This window comes from Amphibalanus amphitrite, unplaced genomic scaffold (assembly GCF_019059575.1).
Source record: "Amphibalanus amphitrite isolate SeventyFive unplaced genomic scaffold, NRLGWU_Aamphi_draft 002009F_arrow, whole genome shotgun sequence".
Lineage (NCBI taxonomy): Eukaryota > Metazoa > Arthropoda > Thecostraca > Balanomorpha > Balanidae > Amphibalanus > Amphibalanus amphitrite.
In genome coordinates this window covers 1-19,598 of record NW_024883502.1, presented here as the reverse complement: position 1 = coordinate 19,598, position 19,598 = coordinate 1, and the positions used below count along the sequence as shown (strand labels likewise).

Here is a 19,598-nt window from a genome sequence, read left to right as displayed (position 1 = left end):
AGGCCACCACCCGCAGAGGGAGCCTCCCGCGGCCGTTGGAGCCGGCGGCGCCGCGCCGAACGCCGCCATCCCGCTCTCCCGGCCTAGGCATCTGGAGGATACTGCCCGGGCCGCGCTGTTCCCGCCGGTGGGGGGAGGGGAGCCACCCGCGCCGCCGCCACCGCCGCCTCCCCCACAGCCTCAGCCGCCGGCACCGGCGTCACGCGCCCCGCCACTGCTGGCGTACGAGGAGTTTCAGAGCGCACGCCGACCGCGCCGCGTGGTGGCGCCGCCAGCGGACTCTGTCCGACTCGTGCACCTCGGTCTGGATGAGTCCTCAGACGCCTCAGACGACCAGGAGCCCCCGCCGGTCGGCCCTGAGGACGCCCTGTCCCGCGGGGAGGAGCCGCCGCCGGCACTGGAGGAGAGCGAACCGCAGCAGGAAACCGGAGGAACGGAGGGCGGCGCGTCCGGCCCGCCGCGGCCACCGACCAGCGTGGGAGCTGACAGCGAGCCGCCCACCCCGCGGCCGGCTGAGCCTGATGAGACGGCAGGGCAGGGCGGACAGGGCGGCGGTGAGGCGGGAGGAGCGAGACTGGCGGCCGGGGCCGACACTGACGGCGCGGGGCCGCCGGACAGACAGTCGGCTGGTCGCGCCACTGACGTCAGAGGGAGCTCCGGTGGCCGTCGGGGAGCGCGGTCTGCGCCCGCTACCGGCGGCAGATCTGGTGGTGACCGTCGCCGTACAGACCGCGCTGCCGCCGGTGTCCGGCGTACTCCCTCGGCTGGCGGGGACGCGCGCCGCTCCCCCGGCCGTGAGCCGGCGGTACTGCGTCCGGCGCCATCCGTCGGCGGCCCGGGGGTCCGGTGGCGCGACGGTCCGCCCGCCGTGCCGGCGACAGGCGGACACCGGCCGCGGGCCCGCTCTGATGTCAGAGCTGACGTCACGTGGGTGCCGATGGACACGGGTGTGTTCAGCTCGGCGGGCCGTCAGCGAACCAGTGGCGAGACAAAGAGGAAACTGGAGATCAACGCCTACAAATTGTGAGTGCAAAGGTACAGTCGGCACTCATTGTCTAGATGTGGCGTGCCTTGCGACCTTTCCTGAAATTGCCTGCCTGGCTATCATATTTTGTTTTCAGTGTTATTTTGTCGTCAGCATTTTGTCCTATTTTGTCGTCAGCAACTTTGAGTATCCCGGCTTCACAATATTCCGTCTCGCATGCATTTTACTTTTTCGATCATAGTGGGACTTGATCGCCGTGATTTAGTGCTGACTGCTGACGGCCCCCGAGACGTTTTCCATCTAAGGGCGCTGTTCCTTATCAACCGGCTAACTGATCCGTCTGTGTCCACCAGGATCCAGGAGGTGGTGGCCGCCTCCATGGCCGGCTGCGGAGACTCGCCCGGCTCCAGTCGGTCCGATGACGTCAAAGGGTCCTCCGAGTCGGTCCGGGTAAGTACGGGATAATATTATGTGGTGTGGCCGGCTGCGGTGACTCGCCCGGCTCCAGTCGGTCCGATGACGTCACAGGATCATCCGAGTCGGTCCGGGTAAGTACTGCTATGTGTATGTCGTGGGGGTCGCGGTGAGTTTAATCGAATTAGTTTACATGAGCTTGACATTTTAGTCACGGTGCTCGATGGCATTTATCACGGACTTCATTGTCAAAATCAATATACCGCTCCCTGCCGAGCTCTCCTATTGTCAAGGAGGTCGCGAAACTTTAAATGGAATATTTTAAAAGTCTAAATGAAGCCCATAGATAGAAAGACAGATTCCAGCTGCCTGTGGTTTTAGTGCAGCCGCCATTCACCCTCTTCCTGATAGTCTCTGTGTCGATGTGTCTGCAATAGTGTGACGAGTCTGTGCTGTCTGTGTGTCTGCAGCTCACTGCCCACTTCCCTGACTGACTGTGTGTATCTGTCTGCAGTAGTCTGACAATCTGTGCTGTCTGTGTGTCTGCAGCCCACTGCCCACTCCCCTGACTGTGTGTGTCTGTATGCAGTAGTCTGACAGTCTGTAAGTTGTCCGTGTGTCTGCAGCTCACTGCCTGCTCCCCTGACTGACAGTCTATGTCTCTGTGTCTCTGCAGCAGACTGCCCGCTCGCCGGCGGCGGTGGCGGCTGACGCGCTGGCCGCCGAGCTGGGCCGAGCTGTGGCCGACCACCGGCTACCCACGGCTCAGTTCAGCTCGTGTTCCTCGCGGAGCGGCGGCCCGTCCCCCTCGGAGGAGGGCCAGGCGGTGGGTGGACCGACCGGGGTCGAGGCGGCTGCCGAGAGAGCGGGGGCCGGTCAGACTCTTCAGCGGCAGCCGCTGCAGCAGGGGGAAAAACAGCAGCCGCATCAGCAGCAGCAGGGAGAACAGTTACGGCAGCGTCAGCAGGAGTCACAGGAACAGCAGAGGCAGCACCAGCAACAGCAGCAGCACCAGCAGCACTTGCTGTATCAGCAGCCACAGCAGCACCACCAGCAGCAACAGCAGCACCAGCAGCACCAGCAGCAGCAACAACACCAGCAAGAGCAGCACCAGCAGCCACAGCACCAGCAGGCGAACCGTCCGCGGGAGGACGGGGACCGCCCCGGTCAGAGGCAGAGCTCGCCTCCCTCGCCTCCGCCGAAGCCGCCGCGGGCGCTCCCCGCAGTCGAGTCCCGCTCCGACCCGGCTGAGACCGTCTCCGAGGCTACCGGGCCCCCCTCGGAGGTGTCTCCGTCGGTGGCGCTGCCGTCACTGTCTCGCTCGGCGCCGCCGTCTGAGGGCCGGTCGGCGGCCGCTGCCGCGGTGGACAGTGACCCCGACCCCGACCTGGAGTGGCTGCAGCGGCACGCGCCGGTCGGCGGCAGCGGCGACCACTCGGCGGCCGAGACGGACGACCAGGTGTCTGACACGGCGCTGGAGTCGGACAGCGCCGGGCTGCTGCCAGGCGGGGATAGCGACTCGCCGGCGGAGGGAGAGCGGCACACCGAGTCAAACGGCAGACAACAGGTGAGGTGGGTGGGAGCGGCGGAGTGGAGGGGTAGGGTACAGTGGGAGCGCGTGGACCTACGGGAAAAATACTTGAAAAGAAAAATCGTTTTATTGCCAATGCAACCAATGGTGCATTGGAACCGATGGTGATTAATGTCACTGGAGCCGAAAGTTACGTGCGAGAACCGGGATGACCATAATTGACCAATCCTCGATAGTTTCAGATGTTCTCGATGTTGGAGGGCTTTATCTGCTGCTGTATTGCTATGTTACCGGTTCCGTCCCTTGCGGTAATGTCCTGCCGTGTCCTGTGCGCCCGGTCCCGTCCCGTGCGGTGACTACCCTTTCTGACCGTGTCCTGTGCGCCCGGTCCCGTCCCGTGCGGTGACTACCCTTTCTGACCGTGTCCTGTGCGCCCGGTCCCGTCCCGTGCGGTGACTACCCTTTCTGACCGTGTCCTGTGCGCCCGGTCCCGTCCCGTGCGGTGACTACCCTTTCTGACCGTGTCCTGTGCGCCCGGTCCCGTTCTGTGCGATAACTAGCCTCTCTAACTCTGCTCTGTTCCTCCTTCCAGGCGACGCCGGGCACGGCGGTGTACCAGCGGACGGTGACGGAGCCGCCGTCCGCCGGCGGCTGTCTGACCACCCCGCCGTCCGCCGGCGGCTGTCTGACCGCTCTGCCCGCGGCCGGGAGGACGCTCGGACGGCCGCCTCAGCCGCCGCTCAGTGCGCTCACAGACACCGTGAGCAGCACTGGCTGCGGCTCCAGTAGCGGCTCCAGCGCCGTCACCAGCCCCGGCGGCAGGGGGACGCCCAAGGGCGGCCGACGGACACGCCCCGCCGCCGCCGCAGTAGCACTGTCTCCCGCCCCGACCGGCCGGGCCGCCCCCGCCCCGGCGGTTCGCGCACCGGCGGCGGCTCCCCGCTGGGCGGACCGAGCCCCGGCGGCCGGCGCGGCGCAGGTGGCAGTGGAGAGGACGGCGCCGGGACGATCGGAGACGGCCATCCAGACATCGCAGAGTCTGCTGCCGGCAACAGGTCAGCTGCTGCCAGCGTTAGGTGCTGCTTACTCTGTGTTTAAAAGTAGCAGGCATTCAAATCAAAATCGAATTCATCGTAAAGGATTGCACTTATCCGTAATATTGGCGACGAAAGCGGAGCCTAGATAATCTCCGCATACGATGTACTGCTTTCAACGCCCTCTGAAATATGGAAGAATAATTGTTTGTTTGTTTTGTTGGGTTAGGCCCTTTCGGTCCAATGAGACCATTTCAGAGCCGGGAGGATGATAGGATATAGGGGGAGACATTGGTCTGGGCAGGCACCCTACAGGGTGGAAAGTAATTACGCGAACATGTATTTTCTTACAATTTTGACCGTCAGTGGAGCATTTTTATGAGTACGGGCTGTCATGGAACATAATTGGTCGTGTTTGTTGTCGCCTCATCTACCAAAAGTGACCTAACTTTGAACAATGACCTGGAAGGTCTTAAACACCTCTCGACTTAAAATGGTGCAGACACCATACACTGCACAAGACCGAAATGGGCAAAGAGCTCAATTTGGAGCTGCCAGGGAAAGCGTTTGTGATTATTTTCGCTGGACTGGCGGAGAAGGGATTCGTAGCGGTCTCAGCACCAGCATTGCACAATTATACGTTTTTTTTTTAAACATAATAACACTTGAGAGGACTTAAAAAGCAAAGCCGTCCGCGGCAGCAACCCCTCGGCGAATTCTGTCGCCGGGCGGGTGGTCACTATGTCGGCGACAAAACGACGCCAGTCGACCCGAAAACTGGCAAAATAGCTTACTCTGGCCGGGTACCCGATCTAGGATATCACGATTCGCACATTAATACGCAAAAAATTCGAAAATTAAGTCGTACAAACCCTCGGGATGACCAAAATTCACGAATTAACAGCAGAATTGTTAATTGAAGCTTTTCAAAGACAATCAAAGATGGACAGAGGAGGACAGGCAGCTGGATTTGTGGTTGGGTGAGACATCTGTGAAACTGTTTCATCCGTCAAACCTGCAGAACAACTGCTCTGAGGGCTGCTGTTGCGTCCTATGTCCCGTCCGTCCCAACCTTCAAACATCCGGCAAAGGAACACATCAGTGGGTCACGAGCCCCCGGGTGGTGTCAGAATTGCGTGTAGCGCTAAAAAAGGTCACTAAAAATAAAGTATACAACCGGTGGAACATCCTCCAAGACGAGTGTCTCTGTCTAATCCACCGTGCAACGAAAGGGGCAAAATGACTGAGCGCACTTTTGTGCCTGACGCAAAGAAACTGCTCTTCGTGATTGGTGAAATCCTTACTTTCACGGCCAACAAAACGCAATACTGGTGCTGTGAGAACCTGTTTTTCTTCAGGACATACAAAAGCTGATCTGGGAAACGCCTGGGCCTCAATTCGATTAAAAATCTCCAGATGACTCCTCAGGAGACCGTCTAAAAGCTGCAAGGAGCCACCAATACCAATTACCTCACTGGACAGCTCCAAAAGGTGTGGGCTGAGCTTTAGCCAACAAATCTTCACATACTGATGCAAATCATGCCGGAACGCCTATGTCAATGCATCGCAACTAGATAAGGATAAAGTAAAACATATATTGTTTATGTCACCGCCGTTTTTTTCATTACTAGAAGACGAAAAAGTATGTTCGCGTAATTACTTTCCACCCTGTAGTGAGTCGCCGGGGCTGAGCCCGTCCAGAGGACAGGCCACCCAGCCCCAAGGCACTCACTGCACCCGGCTACGGAGTGCGCTCCCTCGGGAGCAGCGGTGCCGCTCCAAGGGAGCAGCCCGCATGAGATAAAGTTGCCTGTCCAGCCCGGAGTGGGGTTGCGGCGTGGAGGAGAAGGATTTCAGTTTGCTGAGGATAGAAGCACGGAACGGTGGTGAACATTAGCGTCGCCACGGGGGGGCAAGCGGGGCAGCTTGCCCCCCCCCCCCCCCCCAACCTCGGACCGGGCACCCCCTGAGATCGATACAGATCCGATGAGATTTTGGAGTCGGGAAAATGGGGGTACCTTTCTGAGAATGCCTGTGAGGTCAGACTCGGTTGCAGCGTGCAGTTCAAACCAGAGTCTGACTCGCAGTCGCCAAAATCAGACTCCGAGTCCAGACTCGGAAATGTCAATGCTGTGATTCATTCCATGTTCCTATTTCGTTCTATATTACATTTTACAGCTGATTTTCATAAGTTTTGGAGTGCTGACACGATTTTCGTTCAAAGCGTGAAACGAAATCTTCGGGGTCTTTCTCAACTCTCGTCAAATATCTGCGACAGGCTCAAGTACCGTACAAGTGTCGCAGGGCTCATGAGCTTGCTTTAAACAAAGTCTCCTAAGGAGCTCCACTGAGCCCTAAAGAAGCTTTCAGAGGGCCCAAACCGGCCTTCTGAAAGTCCCACTGGTGTCCATGTTCTCTGAGGGCCCATGCAGGGATCTTTGAGCCTTCGAACATTTCTGAGAACCTTAACTGGCCTCTGATAGTTCAGTCAAACTTTTGAGGCGACAGACTTTGCTAACCCCAAGCCGGCATCTGAGGGGTCACAGCTCACGTGTCCCTCTGAGGTCCGCAACACATGTTTATTATGTCCCTAAGTAGGGTCCTTAGGGATTCGACACAGACCGCGAGGGTTCACACTGTTATCGGAGGGCTCCAGGCTCACCCTGGGCCTAGTCTCTTAGCGCCCGCCGCCCACACTGGCTTCTGAGGTCCCCACCTTGGGCTCGGAAAGCCCTAAAGCACCACGTACACGAATATTTGAGGTGACCCACGCCGATCTCCGGGATCCTAAGCATGCTTCTGAGAGTCAGCACTGACCCTGAGTGGCCTGAAATGGCCTGGAAGTCCCAAACCTACCTTTAAGGGAATGGGATCCCTTGCCGCTATGCCGTGCGTAACTTTTGGGTCCGTTTAACAGTTTTTGTTCGCGTTTGCAGCGCTTCCCCTCACACGAAAAACGAGAAACTTTTGTTCACACTCGAGTGAACAAAACACTTCCTCTCACTGGAGCAAAGATGAATTACTTCCGATTCACACTTCCGACATTCGCTCTCCGCCAAATGCCCAACTTAGCTACGATCGGCGGCTGGGATAAGTCCTATGCATTTCACGTAAAACCTCTGCATGCATGCGTGAATGGAGGTTTTAGCAGGGTGATCCGATTAAATGGAGCGTTTTTCACCTTTTTCTGGGTAATGATCATGAGCGTCGAGTGCCTGCACAGGGGCCCTCTGCAGTGCGTCGGCAATCGCAGTCACTATAATTCTACCAGTCGTTTTTGTCATGAAAATTTTAAATTTCGAATTTTTCTGTAAAAAATTACATGTCATAGCTAGAAGGAAACCTTCGTCACCATCGGACTCTTCGCATCATTGCGCGTCAAATGATATGTAAAACGAGTGAGTAAAGGCTAGGGAAAGGCAAGTTTTAACACAAAAGTTGATTTTGCCCCCCCCCCCCCCAACCGAAAATCTCTGGCGACGCCTATGGTGGTGAAGAATAATTTTGATTATTTCAACTTGTTCTGTTGAAAGTGGGTGGTTGTTTTAAGGATGAGATAAAGGATAGCTGTTCACTTCACTGATCATGTCGAGAAACCCTGTCGTGCCTTCATCAGCCACTGTCCTGTTCTGCTCTTCAGTCGTGTCACCGCAGTCAGAGGATGGCTCCAGCTCCGCGCTGCTGCAGTCGGGCTGCTGTCAGACCACGCCGCCCGCCGGTCTGTCCGCCGCCTGCCAGACCCAGCCGGATAGCCCGGATCGGCAGCAGGCCGGCTGTCAGACGGAGACACCTGGCGGCGCGGCGGGAAACCTCAGTCTGCCGCCGAGTCCGCCTGGCGGCGCTACCGGTCACCGGCCCGCGCAGAGGACTGGAGGGGATGGCTCTCTGTCGCGGAGTGACTCGTCGGGGCACAGGTCCACCGCCTCCGGCGAGGTACGTCAGCGGAGTCAGGGTTATGAGGGACTCTGAACATCTTATGTGACAACGGGAAATAACTAGGAGTTTATTCAGCGAATATCGGTGCAATGTGTTTGATGACCAGTCTGGCATTAGACCAAGCTAGCGCGGCATTTGAATTGGAGCATCTGTCGGAAGAGGATGTGCTTTTCCCCCTGGCCGTGATGGGTGGGTAAACTGACTCTGTTCTGTCCCTCAGGACCTCTCTGAGGGGGAGGTACTCCTTCCCGCCTGGCTGCGCTGGGTCGGTGCCGCCGGCTCCGCCACCACCGTGCGTTCCTCGGCGGTGACACTGGCGGCTGCGTCCCGGCACACCATCGGGAGCCATCTGAAAGAACAGGTGCGCTACGCGAGTCGGGACTCACCAGCCTTTGGTAGGCTGATACCTTCCAGCTGATGTTGTTTTTGTTGATAGTCACTTTGCCAAACATTGTCATTTCTTCCTTGTTCCGTCTTCGTGACCACGTTTTCACGATTGGTGAGCTGAAAATGAGTCTGCCCCTCTCCCAGAGCCTCGTCAGTCTGTTCTCACACCCTTCCCCCCTCTCCCACCGTTCCAAATCAGTCAATCGTTCTGACCTTTCGCTCCGTATGTCGTCTATTCTTGTTCTCTCCTTTCTTTCTATCCCTCTCCCACTGTTTCCAATCAGTTCTAATTCTGACGTTTCTCCCCTCTCCCGCCCACAGGAGGCTGCGGAAACGACGCTGAGCGAAGGTGAGGTGACGGGAGACATGGTACCGGTCGGCACCTTCCCTTCAATGTCTACACTGGGACCGGCTCGGTCTGCCCTGGGACCGGGACTGTCAGGGACCACTCTGGCACCGTCAGGAACCACCCTGGGACCAGGACCGTCAAGGACCACACTGGGACCAGGACCGTCTCGGTCCACCCTGGGACCGTCTGGGAGCCATCTGAGCGCCGGCCAGCGTCGCTCCAGTCACCTGTCGACAGGCGGCAGTCACCTGGCGGTGAGTCGCGGTCAGCTGGTGGCCGGTCGCGGTAGTCTGCCGCGCCCTGTGCCCTCTGTGGACAGTGTGCCGGCGGCGCGGACGGCCTCAGACTCCCGGCTGAGCGCTGTCCGTACCGGCCCCGGTCCGCAGAGTGCCGCCCGCTCAGAGGTGTCGGGCAGACCGGCGGCCCGGGCGGCCAGCTCCCCTCGCCTGTCCACGGTGGGTGATCGGCCGTCGGCGCGCCGCCGCCGCTCCTGGGCCGCCCCCGCCCCCGCCGGGGCGGACCGCCCGCCGGAGCCGGGGGACCTCAGTGATGGGGAGGTGTCTGGGTCAGTACGGGTGCGTCACGTGCACATCCGGCCGGTGCGGGCCGGCCCGACGTTCGAGCTGGGCGAGGAGGGCGGGCCGGCGCCGGCCAGCGAGGGACTCTGCTCAGAAGGAGAGGCGGCCGAGGATGGCGGCCTCTGGACCGACCAGGCCTCGCTGCACCAGTGACACGGCCGCCCGGTCCCCTCAGCATCTCACACGACCCAGTGAAAGGACTAAGTTAGTCCTCAGTGACGCCGAAGTTCACTCATTCCGTCCGTTTCGCCAGCTATCTAAAGCTATATGCGCATTGGGCTCGCGCTCGTCTTTCACCAGTATTTTTGTCCCTCGTTTTGGCCAGTGTTGAGTGCGGTGTTTCTGTAATGATCTGTTTTGTATTTGCATGTGACAAGCAGGCTACCTCACTGGTGTGGATATTATTTGCTTTGATGTTGTCGGCCTCATGTCTGTGCTTTAAACGAGTGCCCGCACTGCCAGTGAAAAGTACAATCCCTGCAGTTTGTTTTACTTTTGAAGTTTGTTATAAATAAATGAACAAAACATGCAAATAAAGTTGTATTTCTTCGTGGAAAATTGATACAGAACACATAACTGAGATCACTTCGAAAAAGGGCACTCTGTAACAGCGGGTACATTCGAACAAACTGGTAACAAAAGATACAGGCCGCCGGTTGCCTCCAGGGCGGGTCACTGTCCGCCTAGGTTAACCGCGGCCGAACGGAACATCAGCAACAAGGTACGCCCGTACCCGTCACGTCACCTGTCGACAGCGTCCGTGAAACGGGGCATCTCCGTCACAAACTGCACAACCAATGTCTACAACATTCTGCGCGAGTGAAATCGCAGATCTAAGTTATAAATAAAGTCTACAAACGCCCAAAACTAGGTCTCAACGTTCTACAAATGACAATACGACGTTCTACAACGTTCAACGTTCTACAAATACAAATTCTAGACCTAACAGTCTGCAATATCAAAAATTAACAGCAGTAACAAGAACACACTGTGCTAGCGTTCGGCGGAAACTTTATACCTCCCTGATTCTCTGAGAAAGACGTTAGTTCTTTGCACATACCCGGAATGCAATGTGCCCTGAGATGCCGAGCCACGGCTCTGTTGAATCAGGGGGACAGGCGGACCCCTCACCAGCATCCAGCGGGTGTCATTCGGCTGTTCCTCTCTTCGACTCAGTCTCATCCCTCTTCCTACTACTCTACGACTCTACGAGGCATCTGCCGGCGCCGCCACTCCCACCTCTGCCTGCGTCACCGGGGCAGGAGTGCAGCACACACTTGGGCGGGGTGTGTGTGGATCCTCAGCGTCTTCAGTCGCAGCAGACCCGTCCTCCTCCGACTCTAGCAGACCTTCCTCCGACCTCAGAGTGCCGTCACCCACGTCCGGCCCGTCCGGCGCCGAACTGCCCTCCTCCAGCCTCAGAGGCCGGTCAGTCGCGGCGGCAGTGTCGGCCGGGTCGCACTCGGCTGACCCTAGAGGGCTGTCCGTCGTGCTCGCGGAGTCGGCAGGCTGCTGGGCAGCCGATCCGACCTCGTCACTGGCAGGCAGCTCTGTCGGAGTTGGGCTCACAATGGGAGAGGCCCGCGTGGCTAAGTCGTTCCCGGCGACTACTTCCTCATTGATATCGGCTGGGTCGGGTGTGACGTCAGCCGCTTCGGCTGTGACGTCCTTAAGGTGACCTGTGACATCAGTAAGGTGACCTGTGACGCCAGAAGACCGATCCGTGATAGTGGATTCGTTTGTGACAGCATTCGTCATGTCCATGCCGACGCCCAACTCACCGGGACCGTGTGCACCTTGCTGTACGATGTCCGCCTGCCCGTTGGTTGCAGCAGCGTCTTCATTGGCGTCAGTCAGCGCTCTAGTGACGTCGGTGACTCCAAGCGAGTTCTCTGCTACATCAGACACCTGCTCGTTTGAGTTCGCCTGCCGGTCTGAGATCATTGCCCGCCGCTCAGTGTCGCTGTCGTGGTCACCCATCTCAGGGGGCTGTTCGCTGTGGTGCTGTGCGTCATTGGCGTCCAACTCTGGCTCAGTAATGTCCAACACCGGATAGCTAGCGTCTTCTTCCGGCTGGGCTCGGCGGTCGGACTGCGCAGCGGTCACCACCTCCTTGATCGGCTCTCCGGGACTTCCCGCGCCATCCAGAGCTTCGACGGCCGCCTGGTCCGCCTCTGGGGCAGTCTGGTCCGCCTCTGAAGCCGCCTGGCCCGCCTCTGGAGCCGTCTGGTCCATCTGTGGGGCCGCCTGGTCCTCCTCTGGAGCCGTCTGGTTCGCCTCTGGAGCCGGCTGATTCCCCCCTGAGACCGGACGGTCCGTCTCTGGGGCCGCCTGGTCCGCGTCTAAGACCGGACGATCCGCCTGGTCCGCCTGGTCCACCTCTGAGGCCGCCTGATTTCCCTCTGGGGCCGTCTGGCCCGCCTCTGGCGCGGGACCGTCCGCTTCTAAGCCCTCCCCAGCCAACGCCGCCACCTGGCCTCCGGTGACGTCACTCCCTGTCCGTGACATCACCGCGTCTCGGACCAGCAGCTCGGTGGTTCCGCCAGGACTGAGAAGCATACTGGAATGGTCCAGCCCTGTGCCAAACTCCGCGTCCAACTGCTTCTGAAGTCCCGCACCAACTCCTGGCTTCACTCCCGGTCCGTGCTCCGTTTCGAGGTCCGTCTCCATTTCCGTTGGCTGCTCCGTCTCGGGGCAAGTTTCTATTTTCGTAGACTGCTCCGTATCGATGTCCGTTTCAATGTCTATTGTCTGCTCTATCTCGAGGTCCGTTGCCTTCTCCGTTTCGTGGCCAGTTTCTATTTCCGTTCCCTGTTCCGTCTGGCGGTCCGTTCCCTGTTCCGTCTGGCGGTCCGTTCCCTGCTCCATTTCGAAGCCGGTTTCCATTTCTGCTCCCTGCATCGTTCCGAGGTCCGCGTCTAGTTCAGTTTCCTGTGCGGTGGCAGCCTCTCCAGACTCCCTCTCCAGACTGCCCGTCGGGTCGTCGCCCAGGACCGGGTCGGTGGTCAGTGGCGGCGCGGCGTCAGCCCCTGAGGAGGCGTCCTGCCCTCGGTCTGCTGTCAGCAGGTACTGCTGATCCCTCTGGGTCTCAGACGGTCCGGAGTCGGGTACTAAAGGCACCGTGGGGTCATAGCTGGGCCCCAGCGCACCCTGTGATTGCGAGCCGCCGCAGTTGGAGGCCGCGCCGGAGACAGGCGTGGAGTATAGTGCCGGGTGGGCGGCGGTCTCCCCGCCCGAGACGGCGGTATCGGCAGTGGCGCAGTGGGCCGAGGAGCCAGCCGCACGGTCGGACCGACCCAGCGTCCCCAGCGGCCCGTCCGAGGGGCCGCTGCAGGCCGGCGTCAGCCCCATGTCGTAGTCTGAGGGATAACACTGGCTAGGACCGGCCGCAGAGCCAATGCCGCCGTCCAGAGGGCCGCTCTGGTCTGACAAACCCACTGTGAAGTCTGTGGTACTCGGCAGACCCAGTCCGAGAGCGTAGCTGTGGCTCGGCAGGCCCAGTCCGCAGAGCGGGTAGCCCTCCTGGCCGGTGCTGGTGGCCGCTGACAGAGCAGCTCCCGTCAGAGACAGGTCCTCGGCGCCGGCCGGGTCTCCGAGCTCAGCTACCGGCCACAGCTGGTCGCGGGTTCCAGCCGCCGTCATCCAGGCCGGTTCCTGCTCCGTCTGCCAGCCGGTCAGCCCGGCCAGCTGGGACAGCTGCTGCTGGTACTGCTGCGCGCACTGCTGCAGGTACTGCTGCTGGTACTGCTGTTGGTACTGCTGGTAGAACATCCAGGGACTGCCGGAGTCGGCCGCGCCCAGCGGAGAGAACGGAGCGGCGACTGCGCTGCCCGGCTCGGTGGTCGGGTCAGCGGTCCAGTCCGCGGTGTGGTACTGCTGGGGGCCGCGCGGCGACTGCAGCACGCCGTCGGTCGGCGCCGGCACCGCAGAGGAGGTGCTGAGGCCCGGCCAGCCGGCGGCGCCGGCGCCCACCAGCGGAGAGCCGCTCTCCTCAGCCGCCACCACGTCAAAGTCGTACGTGGCCTGGTGACGGACGGTGTCCGCGGGCCAGCCGACGGCGGGCGACTCCGCCTGCTCGGCCCAGCCGGCCGTCTGCGGCAGCGGCGGGGCCGCGCCGGCCAGACGCGGCGGCGAGCGGCGGCCGGCCTCGGGACGCGCCGCCGCGGCCGGGTACAGGCTGCAGAAGGGTGGCAGCTGGCCCGGCGGCGGCAGCTCGTGAGGCGGCGACTGCGCCGGCGCCGGCCGCGCCGGCTGCTCGGCCAGCTGGCGCAGCAGCTGCGAGAAGGGCGTCTCCTGCAGGCCGGTCATGTAGAGCAGGCGCAGCGGCGGCGCGGCGGCCGCGGTCCGCGGCGGCAGCCGGCGCAGGGCGCCCTCCTCGCCGGGACGCTGCTCCACGTCAATCTGCTTCGACAGCCAGTTGTACAGGTTGCAGCTCTGCGGACACGAAAAAAAATATTTCACGGCACACCCAGCGAGGTCAAACAGCACACTATGCAACCGGCTCCCCCCCTCCCCACACACACACACACATCAGCACACCTTGAGCAGGCTGAATCTGTCCGGCATATTCAGCCCAACTCACGACGTCCCGTGACGTCCCGTACCGTGTCGGTGGCTGGCTGCTGGCGGTCGGCCGGACGCAGGTCCAGCCCCGGCTCGGTGGCACAGTGGTCCCGGGCGTGCGTGGCACCCCGCTCTGGCTCATAGGTGGGCTCCGGGTGATACGCCGACTCCGTAGCAGGACCTGATAATAATTGGGGTTCACGTGAAATTAAGAGTTTGAAGAAAGAAGATGAAATTAGCTCACCACAGCATAAATACCACTGTTAGTATACCTACATCAATAAGCATAAATTTACACCTACAATGGAAAACAATACCAAGTCCGCAGGTCTCTCACGAGCTCCGGCCAATATTGGAAATGGAACATTTTATGTCAGATATGCTTTGCCTCAGAGCACTGCAGGTCATGTACGTACGACGTGTATCTATTCCCGTTTAGGCATTGCATGTAGGTACCATGTACCACAACATTGGGATCTGAAAATTTTTTAACACCCATCAAACATTGCTACTTAACCGTCAATTTTACAATTTTATGTTAGCATTAGATAGCAGTTACAGCATATGCATTGTTGTCACAAGGTGACACGACATGAAGGAAGTGCCTATAAAGTGGTTCACCTCCAGAATAAGTTAAACAGCCTATCCTGTAATTCATACGCTAGATAACAACAGGATCGAGCGGCTGAACACACGCTGTGCCGGACAACAGCGTGCCATTCTATAATCTCTCCGCTAGATGGCAGCTGCGTCAGCGCCTGAAGGTAGCCTGTGCCGCATGCTAGATGGCAGCAGAATCGGGCGCCTCAAGTAGCGCCTTGTGCCGGGTAGCAACTTCTAGTCTATTTTCTCTCCGCTAGGTGGCAGCGGCGTCGAGCGCCTGAAGGTAGACTGTGCCGGACAGCAGGTGCCAGTCTATAATCCCTCCGCTAGATGGCAGGTGCGTAGTGCGCCTGAGCCCTGAACGTAGACTGTACCGGCTGACAGTCACAACACTGGGTGCGTATTGTGCCGTGTAGAAATTCATGAGCTTTAGTACCGTCGTAGATTTAAGTGTCAGGGAAATTATCATGACGGATCTAGAACGGTGGTTTTGGACGCTCTGGGTATGCCTGGCCTGGAATACCTAATTTATTACGAATGCGTTTTGAAATGAAAGAAATGCCACGAATTTCGCATCCGTTGGCGTTGCTGTGCAACTGAACCCCGTGAACCCGCGAGTTGCTGGGGGGGGGGGGGGTAAACGCCCCCGCTTTTTTCGCCGCGCTATAGGCGAAAAAAGTGGGGGGGGGGCCGTTTCACCAGTTGGGGCGCTATAGGCTAAAGTGAAACGGCGCGCCGCAGGCGGCCGTTTCACCAGCAGGCGCCAAAATTTGGCTACCAGTAGGGAATTGAATGAAGTATATTGTGACAAAGTTTCAAAAAAATCGAAAAATCTTGAGATATCGAGGTTTTAGTGACGTCATGATTTCTCGGTTTTCGACCAAAAACAGCATATGTTCAAAAAATCGCATATTTACCAAAAAATCATATAAAATCACAGAATAGACATACAGATATGCCGTGAACGCCATTAGACTGCCAATACCATGAACAATCAAGTGGCCATCTTCGATTTTTGATTATTATTCTGCATTGTCCAAAATCTTGAACTGAATCTTGGCAATTTCTCGTGACTACTTCACGACCATGATACATGGATTTCTTAAATTGAACTTTTTGAACCAAACACGTACACATACGATAAAATGAATGTTACCAGCGTGTTCTACGCCCAAAATTACCCATTTAACATGTGTCACAGGCTGCGAATATCAGTTTTGATTTTCGGGGTTATGTGCCTACCCGGTTGACCTGATCTTGACCCTGACCTATGCTTGACTGACCCCTACATGGATCTGACACTATTGTAGGCCTTATATGAATGATTGTGTACCGTTTAGACAGAGTTTATGACGAGAGGCGCCCATTGCGAAGTCCTGAAGTCCATGCTACTGAAAGCCCGATTTTATGTGTTTGACCTGACCTTGACCCGACCTGTGACGTCAAAATTCAACTTAAAAGTACCCATCTGAAGCGTCTCGTCCCGTTCTTTCGTTTGCCGCCTCGTGCGTTTCGCTGCGCCTATTGGTTCTCGAGTTATCGGCTGGGGGGCGTTTAACGCCCCCCCCCCCCCAGCAAACGGCGGGTGGCGAAATACCCCAGCAACTGCCGGGTTAAAATAAGGTCTAGCACGAAAAAAATATATAGTCATTATTAAGTGCGTGAAAAATTACAAAATATCGTAAATTTCGGCCACTACAAGAAGACACTGCTCCAAGGTGCCCCTCGTATCCACCATCGACGAATGTTATAAAACATCAATGACCGAAATGGTGTTGTACGATGGAATGAGTAGGCACTTTGCTTGAGTTTGTATGAAATGGCGAAGTCAGAGCTCGCGAGCTAAGCACAGCTTGGCACATCTTCTTTCCTCCATTGTGGCGGTCTCTGTCCGATCAGAAAATACGGTAGAAAATTACAAACTACGACAAAAAACGCAACGGGGTCCCTTCAGGATCCCGTGAAGATCCCGTGAGCTGAGCGTTCATGCAGATTGTTTCAACACCCTAGCCCTGTATATTTCACCCAAACCTTCCCTTTCGCTCCTGCGGCGCTCACCGGGGCTGCTGTCCTGTGTCGCTCTGGGGCGGTGGGCGGGTGCGGCGGCGGTAACCGGCGGTGGCGGCGGGCTGTCCCGTACGGCGGCCGAATTCATCGGCGTCTCACGGTCGCCGCCCGACGTCAGGCCGTAGGATATCTGGTTCCAGACGGCGCCGTGGGCCGACCACGAGCCGAACGACGACCTGCCGCACGGAGAGGTCGAGTGAGCATCCGCTGGAAACTGGACGCTACGGATACAGCAGGATATAGTCATCGGTATCCCTCTTACACGAGGTAGCAGTTTTTTCAGCGATGTCTATCTGGTGCTTCTATCATGAAGTACCGGATAGACGACAGGCTTCTATCATGAATGGTAATTAAGCGAAAATCATCAGCCATTGATTCCATTTTCTAGAAAAGAAATACTAGAACGGCTCGATTCCCTTGGTTACCCGGCGCGGTGCCCGTCTGACCTGTAGCTCTGCTGCGCGGCCGCCCGCCAGTGGCTCTGATCGCTGGCCCACGGCTGGGGCCAGTAGGAGAGCGGCGCTCTGCCGAGCGGCCCGTCGGCCCGGGCCGCTCCCGGCGCCGGGTACGGCCGGTACCGGGCGGCTGTCTCGGTGACACGGCGCGCGGCCACCGCGGCGCGGTCCTCGCACCGTCCCACGGCGGCCAGCACGGCAGCCAGCGCGGGCCGGCGGCGCGGCGTGCCCGGCGCCGGCCGCTCCGCCTCGCCGGCCGGCACCGTCGAGCTGACGCGGTCCGGGGTGGCCGGCGTCGGCGACGGCAGCGGCACGATCTTGGAGGCTAGCGAGCGGTACCATCCGCCGCCGCCGCTGCTGGTGTTGGTGCTGGAGTTATTGTTGTTGATGTCCACCGGTGAAGCGGCGGAGGATGGGCCGGGCGGGCCGGACGGGGCGGACGGGACAGCGGGGACCGGTCGGCCGGAGCCGGCACGGGCCGTGGTCGCGGTGGTCGCGGTGGTGGCGGTGGTAGTGGCAGAGAATGCAGCGGTGGTGGACGCGCTCGCCGCAGCTGCCGCCGTGGTGGCGGCGGCGGGGGGTCGGCCTTTGACCGCGGATGGTGGCCGAGGAGCCAGCGGCACCAGCGAACGGTCCCTGCAGGATGAGTCGGGAGATGCCTGGCGTCTCGGGGCTGAAATCCGACCGGCCATCAGTCACTCAGCTGCGGGCAGCAATGACCCGCAGTAGGGACTGGAGTGCCCTAAATTTAGATACTGTCGACTAGGTCAGGGGGACAACTTTCCAGGCAATATACGCTCTAGCACGAAATATATAGTCCAATGACATATATTTTGTCATTTGGGTACATATTCCGTAGTTCTAGGCTTCAATAGTTAGGTTTTCCATGATATAACTATGAACATTGAACACGTAACATTTAATTCGAAAGTTCGATATTGATAAGAACCGGGACTTATCTGACAGAAAGACAACATTTGTTGTAGTTTTCTCCGCTTGCACGGTACTGTCCCACGTCTCGTGTGGCCATTTCTCTCGAACGCTATACTCACATGCCGCCTGAGGCCGGGAGGGTGGCGGACCGGACAGGGCCGCCTGCTTACTCGCCAATCGCTTGGAGTTCTTAGCCCTATGGCAGAGCAGATAATTACGAACGCTATTTTAATAGCGATGTGACGGAATATGTATCTAACATTACTGTGTCATCGAACGATGTAATAATCTATCGCGATTCGCGCCAACAGCTGAGCGTAATAAAAGTTCTCAACATCGTTCCATACTATCAAAGGTAACTAGGTATACCAATTATTACCTAACCACATTCTTCTCCAAAGAATTTTGAGCGTAAGTCAACTCATTGACAATAACACAACATTAATTCATATAGAGTGGGAGCTAAATTACCATCTACACCAAATATTGAGCTAACTTCTACGAGATCATCTTTGAAACACAATAAGGGCTGTGAATAGCTCCAGCTCGTCCATCGCCGCTTATGCTCACGCACTGGTGTCGAGTGCACTGGGCGCAAGTGCAGCTGCGGAACGGACAGCGGCTGCGGTGGCCCCTGGTCAGCATCACGAGGCCGTGGTTCTTGCAGGCCACGCAGGTGGGCAGTCGGCGGCCGTCCACGCGAAACGGGTACGGGGAGTAAACGCCCGCTGGGGGTACAGAGGGGGTACACACACGCTCGCTGTGGGTATGGAGGGGGTACATACACGCCCACGGTGGGGTACGGAAGGGCGCACATACACGTCCACTGAGTGTGCGGGGGTACGGAGAGAGAGAGAGAGAGAGAGAGAGAGAGAGAGAGAGAGAGAGAGAGAGAGAGAGAGAGAGAGAGAGAGAGAGAGAGAGAGAGAGAGAGAGAGAGAGAGAGAGAGAGAGAGAGCGAGAGCGAGAGCGAGAGCGTGAGAGAGAGAGAGAGAGCGAGAGCGAGAGCGAGAGCGAGAGAGAGAGAGAGAGAGAGAGAGAGAGAGCGTGAGAGAGAGAGAGCGAGAGCGAGAGAGAGAGAGCGTGAGAGAGAGAGAGAGAGAGCGAGAGCGAGAGCGAGAGCGAGAGAGAGAGAGAGAGAGAGAGAGAGAGAGAGAGAGAGAGAGAGAGAGAGAGAGAGAGAGAGAGAGAGAGAGAGAGAGAGAGAGAGAGAGAGAGAGAGAGAGAGAGAGAGAGAGAGAGAGAGAGAGAGAGAGAGAGAGAGAGAGAGAGAGAGAGAGAGAGAGAGAGAGAGAGAGAGAGAGAGAGAGAGAGAGAGAGAGAGAGAGAGAGAGAGAGAGAGAGAATGTGACGGGACGAAGGTAGTACCTGAAACGTTATGTAACATTTTAGAAATATGCATTGTAGGAACCACTTTAGAGGAAGCCAAAAACCATCAATATGGTAGCAAATAGTCCCGCCCTCCTTACGGTACACTGAGCACTGAGCAGCGCAGAGACTATTTCGATCGTGTGCCCGTCCCGTAGAGAACCCGATCTTCTTGCGCCTCGCGGTGCGGCTCCCTGGAAATTGGAAAACACTTCGACAGCACTCCTGCAGCCATCGCTTAGCCCTCGCACGTGGGGGACGGGGGGTGGATGCCCCCTCGGTTTTTCACAAATAACTCGCGCAAAAAGCAACTGATCGCGACGAAACTTTCACAACCCTCTTGGTGATTGATTCTGACCTACCCTTAAAATTTCATGACCTTGACCCAATGACCT

At 58.1% G+C, this 19,598-nt stretch overlaps 2 protein-coding genes across 2 annotated transcripts; one reads left to right on the top strand and one right to left on the bottom strand.

Moving 5' to 3' along the window:
- Window positions 1–40: 40 nt before the first annotated feature.
- Window positions 41–9,706, top strand: LOC122376081 (AF4/FMR2 family member lilli-like). Its single transcript, XM_043355768.1, has 7 exons — window positions 41–1,023; window positions 1,339–1,435; window positions 2,076–2,966; window positions 3,523–3,985; window positions 7,605–7,897; window positions 8,121–8,261; window positions 8,609–9,706. Exons 1-7 carry the CDS (start codon window positions 938–940, stop codon window positions 9,365–9,367), a joined length of 2,730 nt encoding a protein of 909 aa, XP_043211703.1. The 5' UTR covers window positions 41–937; the 3' UTR covers window positions 9,368–9,706.
- A 33-nt stretch (window positions 9,707–9,739) lies between these two features.
- On the bottom strand, window positions 9,740–18,563 carry LOC122376078 (pneumococcal serine-rich repeat protein-like; the record flags this gene model as incomplete). Its single annotated transcript, XM_043355752.1, has 6 exons — window positions 9,740–13,648; window positions 13,819–13,958; window positions 16,439–16,623; window positions 16,894–17,575; window positions 17,955–18,031; window positions 18,410–18,563. Coding segments are annotated over 6 exons (4,466 nt in total), but the record flags the coding sequence as incomplete, so codon positions are not given.
- Window positions 18,564–19,598: the final 1,035 nt, after the last annotated feature.

Coding starts and splice junctions, on each gene's coding strand:
- LOC122376081 (XM_043355768.1), top strand. CDS start 938: ATGGACACGGGTGTGTTCAGCTCGGCGGGCCGTCAGCGAACCAGTGGC. Junction 1,436..2,075: donor GGTCCTCCGAGTCGGTCCGG/GTAAGTACGGGA, acceptor GTGTCTCTGCAG/CAGACTGCCCGCTCGCCGGC. Junction 2,967..3,522: donor AGTCAAACGGCAGACAACAG/GTGAGGTGGGTG, acceptor TCCTCCTTCCAG/GCGACGCCGGGCACGGCGGT.